The sequence below is a fragment of the Malus domestica genome, chromosome 05 (assembly GCF_042453785.1).
Source record: "Malus domestica chromosome 05, GDT2T_hap1".
Taxonomy (NCBI): Eukaryota; Viridiplantae; Streptophyta; class Magnoliopsida; order Rosales; family Rosaceae; genus Malus; species Malus domestica.
The window spans coordinates 24,764,838-24,780,887 of record NC_091665.1 but is presented as its reverse complement, the minus strand read 5'-3'; the positions used below and the strand labels follow the sequence as shown (position 1 = coordinate 24,780,887).

General features: G+C 40.2%; 1 protein-coding gene across 2 annotated transcripts; it reads left to right on the top strand.

Moving 5' to 3' along the window:
- The first annotated feature begins 254 nt into the window (after positions 1 to 254).
- On the top strand, positions 255 to 13,936 carry LOC103422174 (serine/threonine-protein kinase ATR). 2 transcript variants are annotated; one of them, XR_011581382.1, is made up of 16 exons: positions 255 to 490; positions 569 to 713; positions 915 to 1,027; positions 1,179 to 1,513; positions 1,668 to 1,792; positions 2,474 to 2,618; positions 2,758 to 3,333; positions 3,413 to 3,488; positions 4,063 to 4,378; positions 4,833 to 6,086; positions 6,308 to 9,710; positions 9,804 to 10,373; positions 10,812 to 11,435; positions 11,789 to 11,983; positions 12,587 to 12,908; positions 13,447 to 13,936. XR_011581382.1 is itself a non-coding variant. In XM_008360209.4 (15 exons), the coding sequence occupies exons 1-15, from the start codon at positions 331 to 333 to the stop codon at positions 12,752 to 12,754; spliced, it is 8,205 nt and encodes a 2,734-aa protein (XP_008358431.4). In that variant the 5' UTR covers positions 255 to 330; the 3' UTR covers positions 12,755 to 12,998. The 2 variants fall into 2 exon arrangements, 1 of the variants encoding a protein (XP_008358431.4); XM_008360209.4 differs by lacking the exon at positions 13,447 to 13,936 and having other exon boundaries at positions 12,587 to 12,998.
- The last annotated feature ends 2,114 nt before the right edge of the window (positions 13,937 to 16,050 follow it).

Genomic DNA, 16,050 nt, shown 5'->3' with positions numbered 1-16,050 from the left:
GTCATAACCGTACCACACATCCGTGGAAAAACAAAGATTTTTATTAAAACAATCCTAATTAAATGGTTTTTTTTCTTTTCGTTTTGATAGGAAGATGGAATACTTGTTTCATTCCTCAAAATTAATCCATGGGTGACAAAAAAAACATGATGTCATCAGTTTGGTCTGGGCCCAACTCAGATACAGAAATGGGCCCAATGGCAAGGGAGGCGGCTGATTTCTGACACAGCGAGAGTGAAGCGGGTGGCTTTACTCTTGTAGTTCACTTCGAAATTAGGAGGGAAAGAAGAGAGAGAGAGAGAGAGAGAGAGAGAGAGGGCATGAGAGAGAATGGGGATGGCGAACCTGTCGAGCCTCGTCCACGAGCTCCGAGAGCGCATAGCGGCCTCCTCCACTCCTCCTAGCAACCGTTACGACGACGACTTGGTGATCCGATTCCGCGCCGTCCTCCCTGACCTCCTCCGCGCCTCCGTCGTTCCATCTCCCTCAGGTACCCCTTCCCACCTTTTCTCTCTATAGTAAAGTACAATGCGACGGCGTTTTGATTGTAACTTTTCACTGTTTGCAGCGAACGAGCGAGAAGTGATAGCTGTATTGAAGCTCATCGTTATCACTGCTAGGCATTTGCCCGGAGTTTTCTATCATGGCAAGGCCACCGCAATTCTTCCTCTGCTCGGTCGCATCTTGCCTTTCTTCGCAGAGCCGTCGTTCCGGTAAGCGAAGGATTTCAATTTTCATTCACCAATGTTTAATTGCTTTTCAGCCTCTTTTGCTTCGATTTGGGAAATTGAAACTGCCAAACGGATTTGGGGATTGGAAAATGAGCTCATTCCGCGCGAACATTATGTGATTGTGGTTATTTAGATCGCTTTTCTTTGTGATTTTATGCTGAAGAGTAGTTTCTGTTGTTTTAGTTCTAGGCATGGAGTAATATTTGAGACTGTTGGACCACTTTTAGCGCTACTTCGTACTGGAGAACGGGATGCCTACCGTCAATTTTTCATTGATTCCATGCTTGTTGTTCGAGGTAAGAACGCAATGTTGTTCAACAAGATGTTATAATTTGAGTATTTAACAAGTTTTTTTGGTTTTTCGTACTGATCCATTAGATGGGGTAGTTTGGGATTTAGACCTTTGTATCCACACAAGAAGGCTAATACGCCTTTGTCTTTATTCAGATATTTTGTGTGTGGCATCAGTCTGTGCAGACGCTTCAAATATTACGGATTCGACGAAATTGACTTTAAGGTGTTTTTGTGAGTCCTTCAATGGAATTTTTGATGACCCTGATCATCTTGGGGATCTTCCGGCAAGTAATAAACCGGATGATGGGATTGGTGTCTTGATTAACCTTACTGGCAAAACAAGGTGGCAACCTTTTGCAACCTGGATGATAAAACTTCTTGGTAAATGCTTAACCGAAGGAACTCTGTATGTGGAAGGACTCATTAATGTGCCTTTTGTTCTGGACGCATGTTCCCTCTTATGTTATGGGGATGCTGATTTGCAGATGGTGAGAATCGATTGCTTTATGCTGGCATTCTTAGTATATAATTCAAATTTATGGTGTTGGTGCAACATGAAAGAAATATTATAGAGCTGATTCAGTTTCAGATATGTAAGCGGCCTTGTTCTGCAAAATTCTAACTATTTGAATTTTATGCAAGGCATGTTTTGAATTTGCACGTGTTGTTGGATCAGGGATAAATTATGACATCCTTCCTCACCAGAATATTATTCAGTCGATATCAACTATCTTAAGGGAGGACGAAGAGGGGTTTCCTGTGCTCAGGTCTGTCTTTGAATGCTCAAAACTCTGATTGTTTGCTATTACAGTTTTTTTGGATTGCGAAGTGAAAATCACCCTGTTGAATGAACTTTCAAAGCAATGTTTCTCATTTTGTTACAATTATGATACTATTTTGGGTCAAATTGATTAGTATTAACTATTTATCCCCTTAAATCACATCACAGTGTTGTAGACCTCTCTCATTAGTTCATCTTCTTTTATGCATTTAGAAACATCACGTGTTCTTAGGGTCTTGCGAGTTTACTGCTGAACTTTTCCATTAAAATTCTCAATGATTGAGAAGCACTTGTCTCCGAGTTGGGTTTGTACACAATCTTGATGTTTAGGGACACTCTGTACAGTGCTGGGTTTCAAGTTGATTATGCATGAAACAGAAGAGAAGTGAATTTAGACTTGTAAAGACAGGTAATGCATGATGTTCTGTGGCAGATATCATATATAGATAGGCAAACCTGCAGGCGTTTATGTGGTCTGTAGCACATGGTTCAAAGAGTCATTAGTGCTATTGGTCGTTATTATGTATTAGTGGTCTTTGTGGCATAATAAGTTTTCTATTTGGGGAATTTTATTTTGTTGTATATGTGACTTATAAATGAAATCCTCACATCCAGTATTATATTCTAATTTTACCTTGGCATGCCAACACTTGGGCTTACATTGCAGAAACATCGTTTATGATTCGTCCTTGGGTGGTTGTCTTGATGCATTACACTGTAATTGCCCTGAAGATGTTGTTGAGCTAACAGCTGCCGATTTATTAGACGTCTTTTCTCATTCAATGGGGAGAACTAAAAGCCAGGAGCTTAAGGTTAATAATCATGTTTCATCTGCTGTCTTTGAGAAAATTATTTATTCTTTTGACCCCTTCATGCCCTGTGCCCTGTGGATTGGTAACAGATCTGAGGGATTGTTTTGTTCTAGGGCCCTGAAAATAATTTCTATTTCAGGTTGCGCTGTGCAATGCATACATACGGATTGCAAAAATATGCCCACCTAATATCTGGAGGCCAGAATCTCTCCTTTATGTGCTTTCTTATCCAGAACCCTGCTTCTCGTTGATAGATTGCCTACAAGTAGCTCTCTCTATACTTGGTCCCAATCTTGTTGGATGGAGAATTACAAACAGTAACTGTCAGAGTTTATCATCACTAAGTGACAAATCAAATGAAAACTTGAGGGTTGGAGAAAAAAGGCCTATAGAGGATTTGGACACCTTCAAGAATAAACGGCAAAAGGTAGATGAAGATATTATGAGTTTGCATTCTAATATTCAGGGGGAGCACAAGCTTACTCATACAGTTGCTTGTGAAAGAGAGAATTATGCAGATTATATGCATGAATCGGTACTTTCTTTTGTTGAATCTTTAGAACCTCCTGGTGTCCATTCTGATTCTTTAAGACCAGATGCCACATTAAGAGCTGTTAGCATGCTTTGCATTGCCTTCTGTAGCTATCCAGAGACCAATCTGTCACTAAGCATCTTTCGTCAGATGTACGCATGGATGCCATGGGTATTCCAGCAGGTATATTGGTTTAGATTTGTGGACTTTTCATTAGTGTACCCATATTCACCTACTACTAAATGAGAGTGATATTATGTAGGCAAAGCAAGGAATTTCAGTTGCACTTGATATTTCCATCTACCTAGAAGGAATTCACAGCATGCTGCTTTTGCAGAGTAAGTAGATGGGTCCTCAAGAAGGGTCTTGCTTTTGCCATATTGATGTGTTAGCTCAGTTTTTGTTCGTAAATTATTTCAAGATAATTGGTAATCTTTTATGAGAGTTCTATGTTTCTCCAGATGAAGTCTTTCTTCCTTTTCTTTCATCTTTTCCGGAAGTACATTGGGTGTTGTCTATTGGTTAATGCTGAGTATCCAAGCCTAATCATCTCATTTTGTGCACCTTCTTGGATAATAAATGGCACCCATTCTGAAGTCAGAAAAGAGGCATGATTTCACATTGGATATTAATCTCATTTTTTGGGTTAAAATTTCCCCTGAAGATGAGTCTTAGTTGTCAGAGATGCACTAATGACCGAGATCTCCCATATGGAACTCCAGTGTGTGTGTGTTTGATAGTTCTTGTTCAGTGATGCTGGGAAATGGTGTGCTATTGTTGCACTAAATTTTCTTGTGTCTGTATTCTTACTAATACCCCATTCTCTGGGGTTTGATTGTTAAGTACTGGAGTTCCGGGCATAAGTTGTGATTCCATCATTGTGAATGTTAATAGTTTTATGTTTATATCCAGGTCCCTTAATGATGGAGAGTATGGGGTTCAAAAATAAGAATGTTGCTGCAGACCTTGCGTACATCCTAAAGCTTCCGTGGACCTATCCTCGTGTAGTTCCTGACCCACATCCTCTGTGGAAACTTAAATGCATCTCTGTTCAAGTTGCATGCAAACTTGGTAATATAACAAGTACTGAAACTCAGCTTGAAGTCCTGGATTTGAGCCTTCATGATGAATTTGAAGAACTTATTATTGAAGCTATAATCTCGATGCCTATGATTGTCATGTGGTCTGGTGTCGGTTGGCTGCCACATATATCAAGAAGGCTTGTTGAGTAAGCGAACACCTAAAGTTCACTTATTTTTTCTTGCATTTTCAGATACATTATTTGTAATTTATGTAATAAAAATTCTTAAATGTATGAATACATTGATAATGCCCGGAGATAGAAAATGGGACCCTATAATTAATGTTCATTGGTGAAAAAGGAGAAAATTATGAAACTTCTCTTCTTGCTTGAAAAATTATCACAGAAATGAGTTATCAGGGATGGCCATATGCAGGGAAACTTACAATTCTTACAGTCTTACATAAACTGTATTTGTAACTGTATTCTGTTTGAACTATTTGGGGTATTTGGGAGTGGAATGCTTTGCAATGCATTTGTAGTTTTGGATTGCCCTATATTTGCACGATAAGTTCTAGAGTCCCGATGCTGTGATTATAGAAGTAGTAATGTTATACTAACTCTGCTGTTCCTTAAATTACATTTTTTATCGCACTTGCAGGTTCTTGGCGGGAGAGAGAAGTGAGAAGGTTAAGAATATTATTCCCTCTTCTCTTGGTTTTTTGTCATGCCTGTTTGGTTCTTGTAATGATGGAGATGGTATGAATAGAAGTCGGTGCAAATTAGTTTTAAATATGAATAATGAGAAACGTAGCCAAACAGTGGATTATCTTCTGCAAGGATTCTGGTGTTCAGAGTGTGACAAAAGTGTTCAACTCAATACCACATGTTCAAAAGTGATACATCCACCTGATATGCACAACAGAGAAACGAGTTTGGATTGTGATTTTGCCCATCTGCAGTCTCTGTTTCTCAAACTTCTTTATGATGAATCGTCAGAGGAGGTCCAAGTTGCTTGTGTGAAAAATATTCGCCGAATATTTGTACATGGGAGCATAAGGAATCTGATTGTGTCTAGATTTGAATGGATTAAATGTGTTGAATATTTACTCCTTCATGGGAAGAAGGCTGTAAGGGATGCATTCTGCACTCAGATTAGTTCATTCCTTGAGGATTCTTTTTTGAGCTGCTTATTTCCTGATGAGGATGCATCAAATAAAAGTAAAGAACAAGAGTTTTTTAACATAATGAAGCATGCCTTTTCAGAAACTAAGGATCCCCAAATCTTTGAGACTCTTTTGGAATCTACAGCAGAAATAATGATTGCAGTTGACATTCACAGTCAATTGTTCTTGTTTTCTGTTTTATTGTTGGTTGATCAGCTTGATAATCCACACATGACAGTGAGACTGATGGCATCAAAGTTGATAAAGAAATCTTGCTACTTTCATCTTAAAGGAGGATTTGAACTAATCCTTTCGAAAGTTGTTCATGTTCGAAATGAACTATTTGATTTTTTATCTGTGAGGTTGTCTAGCCGTCCAATTATGGTCAAAGAGTTTACAGAATCCGTTCTTGGTATTGCAACAGAAGAACTTGTCAAGCAAATGATTCCTACTGTTCTTCCGAAACTTGTAGTGTCTCAGCAGGATGATGATCAAGCACTTGAAACATTATATGAACTGGCCAAGTGTTTAAACACTGATTTGGTGCCTCTTATAGTTAATTGGCTACCAAAAGTGCTAGCTTTTGCTCTCCATCGAGCAGATGCGCGAGAGTTAGTTGTTGCTTTGCAGTTTTACCATACGCAGACTGGTTCTGACAAACAAGAAATCTTTGCAGCTGCATTACCTGCCCTGTTGGATGAACTCATATGCTTTTTAGATGGAGGTGATTCAGATGAGATAAACAGAAGGTATGAAGTTGTACTTTCCCCCGTTGTTTTTGCAAGTGCATCCTGTTGGTTATAATGTTCTTTTCACTCAGATATGCCGGAGCAATTCAATACTTTAAATTTTAATTGCTTTCAGCTACTAACTAGCGAAATTGTGAATATCTGTAGCAGGGATATGTATTAGTACAGTTCTTCTGTGCTGCAACAGATGTAACGTATTAACATTTCATATATGCTTACAGGTTAGCAAGAGTTCCTGAGATGATAAAAGAGGTTGCTAGAGTTCTGACTGGTGGTGAAGATCTTCCAAGCTTTTTGAGGAATCATTTTGTTGGCCTTCTTAATAGTATTGACAGAAAGATGCTCCATGCAGAAGACATTTCATTACATAAACAAGCCTTACAACGTATTGAGATGCTGATTAAAATGATGGGTTCTCACCTTACTACTTATGTGCCTAAACTGATGGTTCTTCTCATGCATGCTATTGGTAAAGAAGCCCTCCAGAGTGAGGGTCTTTCTGTACTGCATTTTTTCATTGTGCAGCTGGTAAAAGTATCGCCAGATAGCACCAAACATGTAATCTCTCAAGTTTTTGCTGCCCTTATTCCTTTTTTGGAGAGACAAGACGAAATTCCTAAACATCTAGATAAAGTGGTAAACATTTTGGAAGAACTTGTACTAAATAACAGGGCCGTTCTAAAGCTGCATATACGCGAGTTCCCTCCGTTGCCCAGCATTTCAGCTCTAATAGAAGTGAACAAAGCTATAGAAGAAGTGCGAGGGTCAATGAAATTGAAGGATCGATTGCGTGATGTCGTTGATGGTTTGAATCATGAGAGCTTAAATGTGAGATATATGGTACTTTGTGAGTTGAGCAAGTTGCTGACCCTGAAACAGGAAGAGGTTACAGCTCTGATAACCGCTGAAGGTGGTACAGATATGGATATTTTGAGTTCTTTAATTACATCCTTACTAAGAGGATGCGCAGAAGAATCAAGGACCGCAGTTGGACAGCGGCTGAAGTTGGTCTGTGCTGATTGCCTTGGGGCCCTGGGTGCGGTTGATCCTGCTAAACTGAAAGGATTTTCATGCCAACGCTTTAAAATTGAATGCTCCGATGATGACCTTATATATGAGTTAATTCACAAGCACCTTGCAAGGGCTTTTAGAGCTGCACCTGACACTGTAATTCAAGACTCAGCTGCATTGGCTATACAGGAACTGTTAAAGATTGCAGGTTGTGAGGCCTCTTTAGATGAGAATGCTTCTTCATCCACGTCAGAGACTCCAAAGGGCAAAGAGCCTTTAAATGTTACTGCATCTGGGATTAAGGGTACTGATGGTAGCAGTGAGATGAATAGAAGGGGTCAGAGATTATGGGATAGATTCTCCAATTATGTTAAAGAGATAATTGCCCCTTGCTTAACCTCTAGGTTTCAACTTCCCAATTTTGCTGATTCTTCATTTGTTGGCCCAATTTACAGGCCATCTATGTCATTCAGGAGATGGATATTCTCCTGGATAAGAAAGCTGACTGCACATGCCACTGGTTCTCGTAGCAGCATTTTCAATTCCTGTCGAGGTATTGTGCGTCATGATATGCAGACAGCAATATATCTGCTTCCATATCTGGTTCTTAATGCTGTTTGTCATGGCACGGAGGAGGCACGTCATGGCATAACAGAAGAAATCCTACATGTTCTTGATGTTGCAGCATCTGATAACAGTGGGGATGGAGCTCATGGAGTGAAGGGTGGGAAAATTGAAGTTTGCATTCAAGCTGTGTTCACTCTCCTTGATAATCTTGGTCAATGGGTGGATGACATTAAACAAGAATTAGCTCTTTCCCAGGCTTCTCAATCACTGGCTTCTAAGCAACAAGCATCCAAGACAAAGGATCAAACTCGTAACTCTTCTGCAGATCAGGAGCATCTCCTTGTACAATGTAAATATGTTTCAGAACTGTTGTCAGCAATTCCTAAGGTAACCCTTGCCAGGGCCTCCTTCAGGTGCCAGGCTTATGCAAGGTCTTTAATGTACTTTGAGTCATACGTGAGGGGAAAGTCAGGTTCTTTCAACCCTGCATCTGATAAAAGTGGCATCTTTGATGATGAAGACATTTCATATCTAATGGAAATATACAGCTGCCTAGATGAGCCTGATGGCCTTTCTGGCTTTGCATGTTTACGTAAATCTATGGGATTACAATTACAGGACCAGCTCTTAATAAACAAAAAGGCGGGAAACTGGGCAGAGGCTTTAACTTCTTGTGAACAAGCTTTGCAAATGGAACCAACATCAGTTCAAAGGCATTCTGATGTCCTTAACTGTTTGTTAAACATGTGTCACCTTCAGGCAATGGTTACTCATGTGGATGGCTTAATCTCTAGGGTTCCCCAGTACAAGAAAACATGGTGCATGCAAGGTGTGCAGGCAGCATGGAGGCTTGGCAGGTGGGATTTGATGGATGAATATCTTAGTGGAGCTGATGAAGAAGGTCTACTTTGTAGCAGTTCTGAAAGTAATGCCTCATTTGATATGGATGTTGCAAAGATTCTACAGGCAATGATGAAGAAGGATCAGTTCTCAGTTGCTGAAAAAATTGCCCTCTCAAAGCAAGCGCTCATTGCTCCTCTCGCTGCTGCAGGCATGGATTCCTATGTACGGGCCTACCCATTTGTTGTAAAACTTCACCTTCTACGGGAGCTTGAGGACTTTCACTCTCTTCTTGTTGATGATTCTTTCTTGGAGAAATCATTTCAACTGGGTGATCATGGGTTCTCCCAGTTGATGGAGAACTGGGAAAACCGTCTCAGGTTTACACAGCCGTCACTTTGGGCAAGAGAGCCACTTTTGGCCTTCCGCAGACTAGTTTTTGCTGCCAGTGCTTTGGGTGCTCAAGTTGGGAACTGCTGGCTTCAATATGCAAAACTCTGTCGCATGGCTGGTCATTATGAGACAGCAAACCAGGCGATTCTAGAAGCTCAAGCTACAGGTGGACCTAATGTTCACATGGAGAAGGCTAAACTTCTATGGAGCACCCGGCGATCTGATGGTGCCATTGCACAGTTGCAGCAGTCTCTCCTGAACATGCCTGTAGAGATTGTTGGTTCCTCTGCAATTTCATCAATTACTAGTCTTTCACTGGTTCCACTGAACCAGCCGCTGTTAGTTTGTGATACTCAAGCTTTGAATGAGAATCGAGATATTGCAAAGACCCTACTCCTCTATACTAGGTGGATCCAACACACTAGACAAAAGCAGAAAGAAGATGTATTATGTCTTTATACGAGGGTGAGGGAACTGCAGCCCAAGTGGGAGAAAGGATATTTCTACATTGCTAAGTATTGTGAGGAGTTGCTTGCTGATGCCAGGAAACGCCAGGAAGAAAACATAGAACTTAGTGCAAGGAAAATGCCATCAAATAGTGCTAATGTTGGTTCTCCAAATTTAAGCACTGAGAAGCCTTGGTGGTCGTATGTACCTGATGTACTGTTATTTTATGCAAGGGGGCTTCTTAAGGGTCACAAAAATCTCTTTCAAGCACTTCCAAGATTGTTAACCCTATGGTTTGACTTTGGAAGTATGTATCTAACATGTGGCACAGCTTCCAGTAAAGAGTTGAAAAAAACTCATGAGAAGGTAGCTATTGTATGTCGAAGATGAACTTAAATTTGTTTAGTTACATATAAACTTTGATTTCTCCATTTTAAGTTCCTTTCTTATTTTGTTTAGGTAATAAAAATCATGCAAGGATGTTTGAAGGATTTGCCAACGTACCAGTGGTTAACAGTACTACCACAGTTGGTTTCCAGAATTTGCCACCAGAATGATGAAGTTGTTCGATTGGTCAAAAACATAATAACAACTGTTCTCCGGCAATACCCACAACAAGCGCTCTGGATTATGGCGGCAGTTTCAAAATCAACTGTTCCTTCAAGGCGGGAGGCAGCTGCAGAAATCCTACAGGCTGCACGAAAAGGGTTTAGCCAAGGAAATACTGGTAGCAATCTATTTGTTCAGTTTGCAAGTCTGATTGATCACTTAATTAAGTTGTGCTTCCATCCTGGTCAGTCAAAGGCAAAAGCGATTAATATCTCAACTGAATTTAGTGCCTTAAAGAGGATGATGCCCCTGGGAATTATCATGCCAATTCAGCAGTCTCTAACTGTTAGCCTACCAACGTATGACGGGAAGCTCAGTGACTCACTTAGATCTGATATTTTTTCGGCGACTGATCTTCCTACAATATCAGGAATTGGTGATGAGGCTGAGATTCTTTCATCTCTTCAACGGCCTAAAAAAGTAGGTTCTATATCTTATCATACTTGTAATTCAAGTGATTAATCTGTGGTATGCCATAGCAGGGAATATATTGAGAAGGCATCATATTACCAAATTTCTTATGCATGCTGGTTTGCCCTCCTAAATGCTGTTAAATATATGAACTAGCAGAATAAACCCTCCCACCCCCTTTTTTCTAACTTAATAAAAAGCTAAAATCACCAATCACCATCTGGAAATCAATTCTAAATTTACGTGCTGAGTCCAAATACTGACCGGATAGATTTCTAATATAACTTGTGGTAAAGCGCAAAAACTGTGGATTTGGAGAAGATTTCTGGGGAGTTTTCTTTTTCCTATTGTCTCTTGGGCATGTCCTGTGAACTGTCTATTATTTATGTCATTAGACTCATTACACATCATCTTTGTAATATTTAATCATTCTCTTTGGCATTTCAGATTGTTTTATTAGGCAGTGATGGCATTGAACGCCCATTCCTTTGCAAACCCAAGGATGACCTTAGGAAAGATGCCCGCATGATGGAGTTCACTGCAATGATAAACCGTTTGCTGTCTAAATACCCAGAAAGCCGTCTGAGGAAACTCTACATTCGCACCTTTGCGGTAATTCCTTTGACAGAGGACTGTGGTATGATAGAATGGGTGCCTCACACTCGTGGACTTCGGCATATACTTCAAGACATATATATAAACTGTGGAAAATTTGATAGGCAAAAGACAAATCCTCATATCAAACGGATTTATGATCAATGCCAAGGTAAAATACTAGAAGATGTGATGCTGAAGGACAAAATTCTTCCAATGTTCCCCCCAGTATTCCATAAATGGTTCTTGACCACTTTTTCTGAGCCAGCTGCTTGGTTTAGGGCTCGGATTGCTTATGCACATACCACTGCAGTTTGGTCCATGGTTGGCCATATTGTAGGGCTGGGTGATAGACACGGTGAAAACATTCTTTTTGATTCTACAACAGGAGACTGTGTTCATGTTGATTTCAGTTGCTTATTTGACAAAGGCTTGCAGTTGGAGAAGCCTGAGCTGGTGCCTTTCAGGTTGACTCAGGTGAGAGAAGCGTATGCATAAATGTTGTTTCCCGTGGCAAGTTTTCTAATACTGTCTTTTTTTTCTTGGAGCAAAAAAGTAAACTTAACTATATTTTATTGGGCTGTTTATACATTGGTTGATGAGTACCTCTCCTTCTGCAAAAAGAAAATAAAAAGATAACATCTGTATACGAAAATAAAAAATAAAGTCATGGTGTGCTGGTTATCAAAATTATATAACATGACTAGAGTATTTTAGTCTGAGCACAATTAATACTTCATCTACTAACGATTGATATATAATCATATCCAGTCTTAGTTGTTTCTTATTACTGGTATTTAATTTCATGGGGACTGTTATGACACCTGCAGAATATGATTGATGGCTTGGGCATCACTGGTTATGAGGGAATCTTTTTGAGGGTCTGTGAAATCACACTTTCAGTACTGAGGATGCATAGGGAGACTTTAATGAGCGTTCTTGAAACTTTCGTCCATGATCCTCTTGTGGAATGGACAAAATCACACAAGTCCAGTGGAGTAGAAGTTCAGAATCCACATGCACAGGTTTCAATCTTTCGTTATCTCCTATTGACGTTGTTGTGACAGGTTGACCTTAACAATCGTACTTTCTTTTTAAATGTAAAGGTAATAATGGCATTGATATATCATTTCATAATTGATCTAAGTTGGGATTTTCGCAAGGCCTACCATGTCGAACTGTTGCAAGTTGACTAAAACGCATTTCTTAGAGTAAATTGTCCCTAGAAGACAGAATAACCCTGTATTATTATTGCATTGACATTATAGGTCCACTGTAGTGTTTCTTGGTCTTTCATAAGCAATATCCGCCTGATAGAATAGGAGCAAGGATTTTCTTTATGCAATGACCATTGGCATTGAATTATAATCTGAAATTTTTATAAATTTTATGCATCTTTTTAAAATAATATCCAACTGATGAATGTGGAAGTATATTAACGGGTTGGGATGGAGTAAGAAATTTTTTACGGTAGTGATGCTGTTCCGTTGCACATTTTAACTGAATTGATAAGTTTTGATGTCCCTTTCCTTAAAGTTACCTGCATATGGATTTAAGATCAGAAGTTGCATTTGTGATCCATGGTTTGTAAAGCAATCACTAAATTGTGTTATATATCAACATTTCAGCGAGCAATCAGTAACATTGAGGCAAGGTTGCAAGGAGTAGTTGTTGGTGTCGGAGCGGCACCATCTTTGCCACTGGCCGTAGAAGGTCAGGCTCGTCGATTAATAGCTGAAGCAGTCGCCCACAAAAATCTTGGAAAGATGTATATCTGGTGGATGCCTTGGTTTTGAAGTGTAATTGATCAAGGGTTCTCCTGTTTTATAATGAAGCGTTTGTGCTTCATCAGATATTTTCTGAAGCAGCCTTATGAAAAATCTTAGAAATATGCGGTTGGCTTTTGAAGGGTTCGTTACTAAAGATTCCTGCAGTGTATTTTTTGTTCAGGTATGCTCGTATTTCTCTGTTGTTAAGGTCTTTTTTCAATGCTATAATGTCTTTGATATTGACAATGGAATGCGGAAGACATTAGGTTCATAGTGTTGTTTGCTGTACTATTTTGCATCATTCACACATGAGGTGAAGGAATTCGATCAGCGTAGATGACTAACAGATCATGAAATTTTTTTTTATAGCTAATTGAAGTAAATATTGATTAGGGAATGTTATCAATGTAATATTAGCATCAGGATTTGATGCCTGTGCGGTTAAGGAGGCTACACCAAAAGATTGTAGGCGCACAAAATACAATTTTCTTACAATGTTATCGGAGACTAGGGCTTGTAACAAAATAACCAAGAAATGTGGCATCGCCATTCCACATGGAAGACAATATTTAATGTATCTTTGGTATTCCTTAAATTTTATCTGTTTTCGCATTTTCGCTATGATGATGTTCTGTTTCGGAAATGAGTTTTTGATTTCTATTCTGCTATGATGACGCTTTGTGATAAGAAATGCCATTCTCGTGTTGTCTTGCTACCAGATACTGTAGGAATCTGAACGGTCCAACTGAACTTGACAAACCCGGAGTTAGCCAACAGCAAAAAACTAGACAGAGATTATTGTTTGGGTGGTATTATGGCTTTATGGTTCAGTAGATCCATCAAAAGAGGCCTCAATTGTACAGTTTTTCCACTCTTAACAGATGAATGTGCTCCGTATCATCCCCTTACTGTGACGACTTGCTTGCTCAGTAGCCATTTTGTGTGGTGGAGGGGTTAGGATTCGACGAGCGTAAACCATTCTCTGCATATGTGATGTTATTTTGGAGATATCGACGATAATGTGTATACTTCATGCGTACTTTCACTTGACAATTACTACATGTATCCCTATCAAGCTCCTTTGATGGTATTTTTGGATGAAGCTGGAAAAGCCAGTTTTGCTATCCAATTTTTGTGGATGCAAACATGTAATTGACTGCAACTTCTAGAGTAAATATTTCTGTATCAAAAGCTTGATTAGATTTTCAACTAGAGGGGTGTTTAAGGACCACTTTGAAGTGCTCTTCGAAAAAGCACTTGTTAGATGCTTCTTCGAGGAATCACTTGGATTTGTTTCTACTGAAAGTACTTTTAGCAGCAGCACTTATAAGCTTTTCCACAAGAGCAACTCCACTCGAACATAACCAGCCCTTCACAGCTCTCCCCTTGGCAATGAAACAACCAACATTCTTCCTGTCGATTCTCATCGGACTTCCTGCATCATCACCTTAACCAGAACTTTAACCGGCGGCTCCCCTCTAACACTGTTGTGCTTCCCCAACCCGTAAACAACGACAACCTCCGTCGGGATCACACATTCCCCACAGTTAAACTTGTGTCTCATTGCCTCAAACCACTCCAACATTATCAAGTAAAGCGAACCCAAATGCAAACCATGCAAATCCAACTTGGCCTCCAAAGACGCCCACACCATCAACTCCTCCAAAACCATTGATCCAACCCAACTCTTTAACCACCATTCCCTCATCACCATTCAAAACCCCATTGAGTTCTTCAATCGAACACGGAACACCTTCGAGTCTTGCAGCATTGCCATGATCATAGGGCACGAATTGAAGACCAAACTATAAGTCCTAATAGAGAAAGGAAAGGCTCACATTTTACATTTTTCGGAGCCACAGAACCATTGCGGCCAGCTTATGTACTGTTATTCAATATGTATGCTGATGTTTGACAGTGGGATGATGCAGCTGATGAGAGATTGATGATGGAAAATAGTAATGAAAGAAAGCACGAGCCTATAGTAGGGTAGAGTCTTCCCCGTGTTGGAACCCCATTCTGTCCCACATCGGACAGAGGAAAGGACAAAGACCAATTTATATAGAATTACCACACTTTAATTAATACCGAGGTTTTTTGTGATAAAACCTCTCAATGTCTCAAACTGGATAGACAGCTGTGGGCTGTTATGCAGACGCAATGACCTTTGATGATTAGAGTCACTTTGGGTCAACCAGTTATAAATTATATTGGAATGCTCCCTCGAGCCGCTTTGGGTCACTTTGGGTCCTCCACTCCCTCCACCATCTCTCCCAAGAAATCTCTTCCCTCGAGCCGCTCCAATTCCTCTGTAAGGATTTTCATGTGCTCATTCCATGAAGTCAGTTACTCAGTGCCTCAGACTGGATAGACAGCTGTGGGCTGTTATGCAGACGCAATGACCACGCAGACGCAATGACCTTTGATGATTAGAGTCACTTTGGGTCAACCAGTTATAAATTATATTGGAATGCTCACTTTGGGTCCTCCACTCCCTCCACCATCTCTCCCTCGAGCCGCTCCAATTCCTCCGTAAGGATTTTCATGTGCTGATTCCATGAAGTCAGTTACTCAGTGCCTCAGACTGGATAGACAACTGTGGGCTGTTATGCAGACGCAATGAGCTTTGATGATTAGAGTCACTTTGGGTCAACCCGTTTATAAATTATATTGGAATGCTCCTCGAGCTGCTTTGAGTCACTTTGGGTCCTCCACTCCCTCCACCATCTCTCCCAAGAAATCTCCTCCCTCGACCCGCTCCAATTCCTCTTGCGCCGCACCTCCCACTCCGTGATCCCCATGTCAACCCTCATCTCCATCATCCCTCCTTAGTGCAGAAATTAGGAGAGACAGAAGCCACCTCCTGCAGGTGTTTAGGTTCAATGGTAACAGACTCTTTCTTCAAAGATTGTCCTGACAAACCTTTGAAATTTCCTGCAGAGAGGAGCTCAAGAGTATCCAGGAAGAGTTCCAGAACCAGACGGAGGAGAAATCCAAGTCGCAGCTCCTTGTCGTCTGCACCCTTTTATACATCCTTGCAGTTAATGTGTAATTGTATCGGAATGCAAAAAAAAAAAAAAAAAATTAAGAAAAAGAAAAGAAACGGGTGACCCGCTTAACGGGTCGGATTGAACCCAACCCGTTTACATGTCTAAGTATGAACACTTTATGAGGTGTCAATCTGGTGTATATGAAGGTCAGTGACGGAAACAGGTGAGAAGCAGGTACATTGCTAATTTAACCTCTGCCAAGTCCTTCTCGGTGAAGTATGTTAAATATGTTGTCTATCTACTCTTCAACCTTGGTTGTTGTTTCTGATCATA